This window comes from Podarcis cretensis, assembly GCF_951804945.1.
Source record: "Podarcis cretensis genome assembly, chromosome: 8".
NCBI lineage: Eukaryota > Metazoa > Chordata > Lepidosauria > Squamata > Lacertidae > Podarcis > Podarcis cretensis.
The window spans coordinates 15,803,180-15,813,623 of NC_137177.1; the positions used below are offsets into that span (position 1 = coordinate 15,803,180).

The 10,444-nt window shown below is 45.3% G+C and overlaps 1 protein-coding gene across 1 annotated transcript; it reads right to left on the reverse strand.

Moving 5' to 3' along the window:
• Positions 1–4,225: 4,225 nt before the first annotated feature.
• LOC307221840 (phospholipase A2 inhibitor and Ly6/PLAUR domain-containing protein-like) lies at positions 4,226–10,041 on the reverse strand. Its single transcript, XM_079986562.1, has 5 exons — positions 9,971–10,041; positions 8,862–8,984; positions 7,437–7,586; positions 6,150–6,296; positions 4,226–5,227 (listed from the first exon to the last, which is right to left on the reverse strand). Exons 1-5 carry the CDS (start codon positions 10,017–10,019, stop codon positions 5,073–5,075), a joined length of 624 nt encoding a protein of 207 aa, XP_079842688.1. The 5' UTR covers positions 10,020–10,041; the 3' UTR covers positions 4,226–5,072.
• Between the last annotated feature and the right edge of the window lie 403 nt (positions 10,042–10,444).

Genomic DNA, 10,444 nt, shown 5'->3' on the forward strand with positions numbered 1-10,444 from the left:
GAGGCCTGTTTGCAACGCATGGGTGTCCTGATGTCCTTGTCTCTGACAATGGACCGCAGTTCACGTCAGGCACGTTTGAGCGGTATCTTTTGGGACTGGGCATCCGCCATGCCCTAATGGCACCCTTTCATCCATCCAGCAACGGGCAAGCGGAAAGAATGGTGCGCTCGGCAAAAGAGGCACTGGCGCTCCTGGACCGGGGAGACTGGCATGAGCGGGTCGCCGAATACTTGTTCGTGCAACACATCGCCCCTCATGCGGCCACAGGGCGGAGTCCTGCTGAACTGCGTATGGGCCGCCGCCTCAGGTCACCGCTCGACCGGCTACACCCGGACTTTGCCGTGGCTGAACCCCCAGGCTGTGCCAACGCGCCACGGTCATTTGTCCCAGGAAACCAGGTCTTTGCCCGGAACTATGTGGGGGACATTCCTTGGGTGCCAGCCACAGTAGTGGGAGTCACTGGACCTCGCTCGTACCAGGTGGCACTCAAAGACGGACGCTTGTGGCGACGGCACATAGACCAGCTTAGGCACAGGGTTGGGGGCTTGGACACTACCGAGGTGCCCCCAACTATGCTTGCAGCTCCAGAAGAGACACGTACAGATGGCGAGGCCCCACCTACACCTCCCTCGCAAACTGCCAGCGTGGAGCCGAACCAAGCCGCTTCAGAGGGTCTGCCAGACTTACCACAGACTCAGACCACTCCACTTGCGGAGGCTCCACCCACAGCAGCGGATCCAGGGGAGTTGGTTCCAATGCCACCTAGGGTCGCACCACAGCCTCAGCAAGAACTGTGTGGCCCTCCGGACTTGGCTACCAGTCCCCGGCGGTCTGGCAGAGTTTCCAAGCGCCCAACTTATTTAAAGGACTATGTTGTTGGACATGTATCACTGTTGGTCTAAGTATGGGAAATGTAACCGATATGCTTTTGTGCCTAATTGAACCATTACGCGTAGTGCTGTATATAAGGAAACCATTACGATTGTAACTAACGCCTTATCTCGATGGGGAGGGGTGTTATGTAGTGAAGTTTCACCCTGGGCCAGCAGGGGGATACTGTATATAGTTTTCACTCAGGTCTGTAGATAGTTTTCCCTCAGGTCCACGTCAGTTATTTTAGGCGGGAACTCCGGGCTGTTGTTGTTACAATGTTGACAGCCGGCTGCCTATAAAAGCAGGCCGGCTGAGCTGTTTGCAGGCAGTTCTATTCCAGCTTACAAAAATAAAGAGCTACTTGGAGAAATCGCTGTGCCGTCTGCTATACTTTTGATTTTGGCAGTTCCTGATCGCAACATGCTGGCTGAAAATGGTTTGAAGTGCCCAGACTGCTTCTCCAAAGGGACCAAAAACCTAATAAAACATTTTTTAAAAAAGAAAGAAAGAAGAGAAACTCCAGCTAGGAGCGTAGGAAGTGGGGTTTGGTGGGTGCAGTCCGCCTCGGGTGTCACCCTGATGGGTGGTGACAATATGGCAGGTGGCACTCACCGCAGGGCCTGCAGCATGCCGAAGCCATGCATCTCAAGAGCCCGCAGGCTCCACACTGTCCGCCCACTGCCTCCCCCCCCCAGCTGTAGGGCATCGTCAGTGTGGGCGCTGCGCGTGCGATGCCAGGCGGTTCGCCCTGTCCCTCGGCACCCCACCCTGGGTGCCGGAAAGTCTTCCTCCGCCACTGACTCCAGCCATCATTAGAGGAAGCTGATCTCTTAGAGTTCTCCATGATCCTGCAAACAATGGCCTGGTGGCCCTCTCTGTTGGCACATGCACCATCGCCCCAGCAGGGCCGTTCCTGGGTTTTGGCAAAGTGGGCAGCTGCTCCCCCCTCCCCACAGCACCATGGGCAAGAAACGCTCCCTAGAGCACTTGCTGGCCAAGCAGCATTGGGGGATTTGTATGCCAGCCAACCAGCTGATATTTTACCACACTGTCCCCCCCCCAAACACCATGATTGGTTGGATAGTTTGCTGCCACGAGGAGGCGATATTCAGCGGTGATATTACGTGTGATTTGTGGCTATGTTAAGGGTTTAAGAGAGCCAGTGTGGTGTAGTGGTTAAGAGCAGTAGACTCGTAATCTGGTGAACCGTGTTTGTGTCCCTGCTCCTCCACATGCAGCTGCAGGTTGACCTTGGGCTAGTCACACTTCTCTGAAGTCTTTCAGCCTCACTCACCTCACAGAGTGTTTGTTGTGGGGAAGGACGGGAAAGGAGACTGTTAGACGCTTTGAGACTCCATAGGGTAGTGATAAAGCTGGATATCAAATCCAAACCCTCCTCCTCCACCTCCTATTTTATCATATGACATCATCCATCAAACTCTGAGGGGTTGGGCATAAGCAATTGACAGGAGGTATTATCCTTAAACAAGTGGTGCCTGTTGTAAGCATGACCAAAGTTTCCTGCCAGGTTGCTCAGTCCGTGGAATTTGGGGGAGACGGGACACTGTCTATGGCACCCTGTCTGAAGGCATCTAGGAGAGACAGACAGACCGGTTGTCATGCCCTGGCCTGTAGTTCAATTTCAGGAGAGATGAGCTGGATGAGTTCAGGAAATCTCATATTTTAAATCATGATTTCTGTGCTAATCACACTTCTGCCTGTCTGGTCAAATGTGCTCCTTGGCAAGGATTCCCCAAGACATGTTGCCAGATGAGGCAAACCACAAAATTGTGCCTCCCCATTCCAGGAAAGAAGGGTTGAGTTAATTTCAGCATCAGGAAGAATGCAAGAGGTGAGGAATAAAGACCTACATTGGAAACAAGAGTGGGAGGAGATCAGTAGCACCTCCTATTGTAGGGTTACCAGATGTCCCCCGATTTGCAAATCTGTCCCCGGACAAATTCTGTCCCTGGAATGTCCCCAGATTTGCAAATCTGTCCTTGGGAAATGTGGCAGCGGCAGCCTCAGCAGCCCAGAGCCAGCCTATTAGCACAGTGGGCTCTGGCTGGCTTCAGGAGTTGCTCTCTGCCGTGACACCACGTCAGCAAACAGCAAGCAGCTCCTGAAACCAACCAGAGCCAAGTGCACTCCCAGGCTGGCCCCTTCTGGGCAACGGCCATTCGCCCGTTACTCCCGAGCCTCCCCTGATCTGTCAAAACAAAGGGGGAAGGGGAAGGAGATCAGGGAAGGCTCGGGAGTCACAAGCAGGTGACGTGCCGTTGCCCAGTTTTTTAAAAAAACCTCTGTGCATTTATGTTTCACAGAGTGTGAAAGAAGGGTTTTGCACCTTTATACAATATGCATGTGTGCTTGGGCCCAGAGGAAAATCTCAACCTGGTGCCAGTAACCAGGTTGAGAGGTGGAGAAGTGACCATCTCCCAGGGTGAGTGGCTGGGTGAGGAATTCTCCAAGGTGAAAATGGGGAGGGCATGTCATTGGGAGCCAGGGAGTATGCTTGCGACTTGTCAATGCTGTAACTTGTTTGCAAAAAATATTGAGGATGAAATTGCTTGCATCCACTGGAAACTTGACCCCTCTGTTACTGCAGATGAATCTCAAGGGGTATGCAGAGCACAGTCTAGCCCTGTTGTCTATTGCCCAAGAGGCCACTGAAGAGGTGACCTGATTTTGGGGGAAGGGGCCAATCTGGTCTCTCAGGAGTGCAGTTCAACTGTTTCTGCCACTGAGGCAGCAGCAGTGGACAAGGAATTCTCTGGAGGCCAGATCTCCTGCTCTTATGGATCCAGCCGCCTAAGATGGTTGTCACACCTAGCCTCATGGTTGGGACAGTCCTGCACTTTAGAATGCCAGACTACTCATCACCCCCCCTCACCCTCAGATTGTAACCAGCATTACAAATACCAAATGGGGAAAAGCTTTTACATCTCTACAACTCCAGTGTATGAACTCTGTCATATGAGACTCTGTGTATGAACTCTGTGCAATGTATTTTGTTTTGTTTTTAACCTCTTTTATGTATTTTATCTTTTGTAATCTCTTTGGCTAAACCAATAAATAATACTTGCATTTGTATCTGAAAGAAACATATCTGAGATCCGGCATTTTATTTCCCATAACCATTTATTTCGTATTGTAATGAACATAATGAAAACAAGTATTTTTTACTGAAACATTGCAGGGTTCTTTGTAGTTATAATACACAATTCCCACACAACTGTCATGGAAATTCTACTCAATATCAATCCAGAGAAGATCCCAATGTATAGTTAGCAGAGTAAAAACTTAAACACGTTTTAGGATTCCCCCCAAAATAGACCGGAGGCAATTAATATTTCATCCAGCAGAGTTTTACTGCTACTGAAGGCAAATGAACACAATGGTCACATATACAATGCATTCAGGATTGGCACTGTCCACAAGAAATCCAGTTGCAGCAGACTTCACATAAACTTACAATAACTTACAATAAGTCTAAACCTTAACACTATATACGGAACTCCACACCAGAAGGAAGAGATATAGAAAGAGAAATGAAACCCGGGCTCCTTCTGGCCTCTTAATATGACCTTAAAAAAGAGATAACAGAACCAGTTCAAGCCAGCAGTACTAAGCTTCTCTGAAGGAGTAACCACAACATCATGACCCTTCTGCTTGTTTCTTTCATACAGAGAAGTTTCCAGAGCCCCCTTGAATTAATCAGAATAGGGAAGATGTCTGCAGGCAGAGGGCCTTCTCGGTAGTGGTGCCTGCCCTGTGGAACGCCCTCCCATCATATGTCAAGGCAATAAGCAACTATCTTACTTTTCAAAGACATCTGAAGGCCTCCCTGTTTAGGGAAGTTTTTAATGTTTAATGCTGTACTGTGTTTTAATATTCAGTTGGGAGCTGCCCAGAGTGGCTGGGGAAGCCCAGCCAGATGGGCGGAGTATAAAAATATTATATTATTATTATTATACACCAGATCAATATTTTCTGCACCAAGAAATGCAAACTGACAATTCTGAATCCTTTTTCTCTGCCCCTTGCTTCACTTTACTGCCACCAAAAGCAAAAAAGTAAGAACCAGAGATCCTGAGTCCTGGATTTCACCACTAGGCCTCTAATTCCCTCTCATTGCCATGAATTTTGGAATACACAAGGAGGGGTCTACACTGTCCCATTTACCCTTCATATTCAACCTAGTGCGAGATTCGTGAAGCATTATAACAGCTTTCTTGGATAACTAAAAGGAGAAAGCTCCCCATTCCAGTTACACCTCTTCCATTTTTCCGGAGTGCACAAAAATCTGTTGTTCCACAACCTTGGAAAGTGAAATTGTGCTCCTCAAAGAGAGCTAGGGAAAAAAGAAAACAAATGTTGACATTAGTCCTTTACCCAGGGAATAGGAGAGGATGCCTGTGATGCTAAAAAGGGAATTTTACTAAGTTAGTATTAAAATGTGCATATTTAAGGAATCTGAAAAATATCATAATTTCACTGGAGCATGAATATACATGAATTCTAATGCACTATAAATCCTTGCAGTAATGGTCTGAGTTAGCCAGATACCGCTCATTGTCACAAAATTTAAGGAAATTGAATTAGCCCTGAGTGCTCACTGGAAGGACAGATCCTGAAGCTGAGGCTCCAGTACTTTGGCCACCTCATGAGAAGAGAAGACTCCCTGGAAAAGACCCTGATGTTGGGAAAGATGGAGGGCACAAGGAGAAGGGGGTGCCAGAGGACTAGATGGTTGGTTCTTGAAGCTACTAACATGAGTCTGACCAAACTGTGGGAGGCAGTGGAAGACAGGAGTGTCTGGCGTGCTCTGGTCCATGGGGTCACAAAGAGTTGGACATGACTAAACGACTAAACAACAAAATTACAATCCTTTTACATAATATGTTTTTTCAGGAAGAGGAACAAATTTTGTCCTGGACTACATTCCAGTGGTGGAGAGATCCAGATGCAACTGGGGTGAAGCCATGAATGCACTTTTTACTTTTGTTCAGAAGGGTATTTTATATACACATCTCACTCTCAATCCTTCTTCTGGACAAGCTAGTGGCATTATGAGAGTTAAAGGATACAGTGTAGGCAGGCAAAACACTAAGGAATGGTGCACAGTGGGGCCAGTGAAAGATGTGGTCCCTCTCATTTTTCCAGCAACATGCAAGGGAAAGGGAAAGGGTGGGAGGGAGAATAGGAGAACAGGAGGGAGTCTGCATGAACCATCTGATGACTAGGCCCTTTCCCAATCTGAGTAGCAATGTTACCTCTAGAAAGAGATCCTTTAAAAACAACACACTGGGTCTCATTCTCAAGGCAGTTGATGGTCTTCTCACTTTTACACTCTTCCTTTCCTTTGGAGAAGCAGGCTGGGCACTGCAAACCATTTTCCGTCAGCATGTTGCGGTCAGGAACTGCCAAAATCAAATGTATAGTGTGACTGTTCATGGTTTTGTCTGTTTTTGTATCTCTGTGTTATATTATTGTAACCCACCCTAGGCCCTTATAGTTTTGGTGGGGTAGCTGCACATACTCATGGATGAAATATAATCTGGACACAATCTGGGTTCAGGACTGAGCATTGGACAAAGTCACCATTGGTCTCTGAGATGAATTATCTTTCCCAAAATTCGGGTGGGAGGAGTGTGAACTTTCTTTTCCTTCTTGATCTCTGTGAAGGTTTTCATGCCATTGGTTATGGTGTACCCTCTTTGAAATTATAGGATCTTAGATCCCTATTTTTGTACAGAGATTATGTCTCTCTTCTGCTCTTCAGCAATAACCTGTGAGTTTCAGTTTACCGCCCTAAGACTACCGGGTATAAAGTTAGTGTTAGGCAACCCATCCCTTCTCAGGCAGAGCTGTAATTGCCCAGTAGGTCCCTCTTTTTCACAGTTTCTGCTCATGCCTGCCTCCCCATCCTGCCTGACTCTCCACCTTGAGAGTCCCTAATAGTCTTGAGCTGCTCACCCCATTTGAACGTGTCCAGAGGAGGGCAACCAAAATGGTCAAAGGCCTGGAAACGATCCCTTATGAGGAACGGCTAAGGGAGCTGGACATGTTTAGCCTGGAGAAGAGGAGGTTAAGGGGTAATATGATAGCCATGTTCAAATATATAAGGATGTCACATAGAGGAGGGAGAAAGGTTGTTTTCTGCTGCTCCAGAGAAGCGGACACGGAGCAATGGTTCCAAACTACAAGAAAGAAGATTCCACCTAAACATTAGGAAGAACTTCCTGACAGTAAGAGCTGTTCGACAGTGGAATTTGCTGCCAAGGAGTGTGGTGGAGTCTCCTTCTTTGGAGGTCTTTAAGCAGAGGCTTGACAACCATATGTCAGGAGTGCTCTGATGGTGTTTCCTGCTTGGCAGGGGGTTGGACTCGATGGCCTTTGTGGTCTCTTCCAACTCTATGATTCTATGATTCTATGATTCTATGAATGAGGCACAGGTCCTCTGAATACTGCTGATTGACTAAGGATCCAGGCCAGGCCTTGGCCAAATCCAGTGCACAGCCTTAACATGTTAAGGATTCTAAAATGATGCAGAAACTTACAGCTGAGAGTTGCATCGTTACACAGTTCCGTCTTGCAGCAGTACTTCTTCATCTCAAAGAATTTATCATCCGCTGCAGTGAAGCTGTAATGGCCCGAGAGACAAGAGCTGGATGGCGAGCATTTATTCGAAAGTTGCACTTGGGGTTTCACTATGAAAAAGAATTTGAAAGAAATACCCAGTTTGGGGGTGGGGGCGGGAAATATGCAGGTCTATTGCTACTCAGGCACATTCGTTGCAATGGTTCCAATTTTTTTTGTATTGTCTGAATGAGGACCTTTTCAAACTAACAATATACAAAGTGTTATTAAATTTGTCAGTCTAAAGTGATGGGCTGTTCCTTTTTTTATTAATTAAAATATGTATACACCACTATATCATAGAAAGAAAAATGTCAAAATGTTTTCCAGCTTTAATGCATAAAGCAGACAATAAAAACTGTATTAAAAGTAAAGAAACTGATATCAATGTATACTTAATGGCTAGTATGGGCCAGAGATTTTGGGGATAACATACAACTTACAGCGTGGGAGAAGTTATAGGATTGGGATTTAAAATTTACAGCATGTTACATGCTGAAAGAAAATTATTTGAAAATGATGTAAATAGCAGTAAATTAGCAAAAATGTACAAAACTGGGTCAATTGTATGTTAGAAATGTGGTGGACATGTAAGATAGTATTGGAGATTCGGGAAATGATTTATTATGAGTTACAAAATGTTTAAAATAACTTGTTTATTTAAACTCCCCCCCCCCCCAAGCTTTTCTTTTAGGAATCCTAGGTGCCGAAATCCCAAGGGAACAGAAATGACTAATTATGTATGCGACCACGGCTGCACGAATGTTATTGGCCCAGAGATGGAAAGAAGATGAACTCCCTACTAGAGGAGAATGGCAGATTAAGTTGAGGGATTATGCTGAATTGACAAAAATGACTGGAAGAATCAGAAAACAGGAAGACTGGAATTTTAATAAGGAATGGGGGAAATTTATAATGTATCTTAAAAACCATTGTAAACAGTCAAAACTTTTAGAAGGTTAAGCAGGGATTTCTCATTAATGCAAATCAAATTGTCCAATCTTGGAGATCAGCACCCAGATCCAGCCACTGATTGTGATCAGGTGATGTTAGGTTCCCCATTTTCATTTACAAACCATTGCTTACTTCAGGATTGGGAAGCTGTGATCCTCCAGGTGTTGTTGGACTACATCTCCCATCATCCCTGACTGGTGGCCAGGCTAGCTGAAGCTGATGGGAGTTCTAATTCATCTATAGCTGAAGTGCTACAGCTTCCTCAACTCTCTTTTTTCATGGGTGAGTTGCCCTAGCATAGACTTCTATATGCTAGTAGAACCCTTAAAGTTCAACAATCTTAACCTGGATTTAATCCAACAGCAAAAGACAAAAAGGCAGGAAAATCTTACTTATATTTGTACGCAGAACACCGGCAACACAGGATTGTTTCTTCCAGTCACAAGTTGTTTTAAGATAGCCATTGTATGTCATTCCAGTACCGTTATAAGCATATCTGCAGTCCAGAGGTAATACTGAAGACAGAAGCAAAAGTTTACTTCATGGATTATTATGATAATTAACATTATTATTAGTTGGTTTTGCGGTTTGCTTAATGAGATTAAGAGGAGGCGGTGATAGTAAATTAAAACTTTTAACTTAAAAGGGGTTCAATTTTAAAAGCATTTTAATAGAATGAAATGAAATGAAATGAAATGAAATGAAATGAAATGAATAAACACTCATTAATTAAAACTCTCGAAGTCATCATTCAGAACACTGGCTGAATTATTTCCAAGAGGTGGGGAGGTGAACCCTCCCTTTCCATGACCCACTTTTCCTCCCATCCAGACTCTCACTTAAATACATTTTATTCCCACTGTTTGGTTACAAGCTTAGATCTGGGTACAATTAAACTAAGACTCTCAGTGGCTACAAATCATGATGGCTATGTACTACCACCAATAGCAAAAGTAACATATTTCCTCTATCAGTTGCTGGAACCCACGGTAAGGCAGAGTGCTGCTGTGCTGAGGTCCTGATTGTGAGCTTCCCATAGTCATTGGGTTGGCCAGTGTGAGGACAGGATCCTGGACTAGGGATGAACCAATCAACCAATGTCACTTGCTCTTAATTTCTATTTTTTCCAATTTATTTATTTATCTGCAGTCACTTCCTCCCAGAAGCTCAAGGCTCTGTGCATAATTCTCCCCTCCCCATTTTATCCTCAGAAGATTCCTGTAAAGTAGGTTAAGCCAAGGTATAGTGACTGGTCTAGGATCCCCCAGTGAGCTTCATGGCTGAGTGGGGATTCAAACGCTGGCTTCCTGGATCCTTGTCTAACACTCTAATCACAACAGCACACGGGCTCTTTTAAATTCAGCTTCTCAGATTTCCACAACCAATGAGTAGTAATAGGGAATCCAGAATCCTCTGAATCCTCACCAGTGGGTTACTGGTTAAGTGGGTTAAGTGGGTTAATGTGATCTGTTCCAAGATAATTAAATGTTCCCCATCTTACCTGCAGAAAGTGGGGCCAAGAGGAGGCATGCGCTCAGGAGTGCCTTCATCCTTCTAGAAAGACTCAGAACAGAGATGGATGCAGGTAGAGGCTTACCTGGAGGAATATATAGGCCATGGACTCATGCTGCAGGCAACACTTGGGAAGAAATGGTTCAGTGAGGTCCGGGAATGGGTGTTGTTTGTTCACCACAAAGATAAAGAGGAACATACTGAAATTCAAAGCTCAGCGTCTATGATCTCATTAGTTGTTGATAGACAGTTCTCAGATTTCTTTTTTGATATAAATAATATACAATTTAAATGTAAATGGTGAAGACACTCAAGAAAGCAATTTAGAGCAAAATAGGTGAGGGTAAAAGCCCAGAGGTCACCTACAGAAAAGCCCCTCAAAATAGCCTCCATCTAAGGATTCCTCTTAATAATGATGATGATTTTATTATTTCTTCCCCACCCACCTGACTGGGTCACCCCA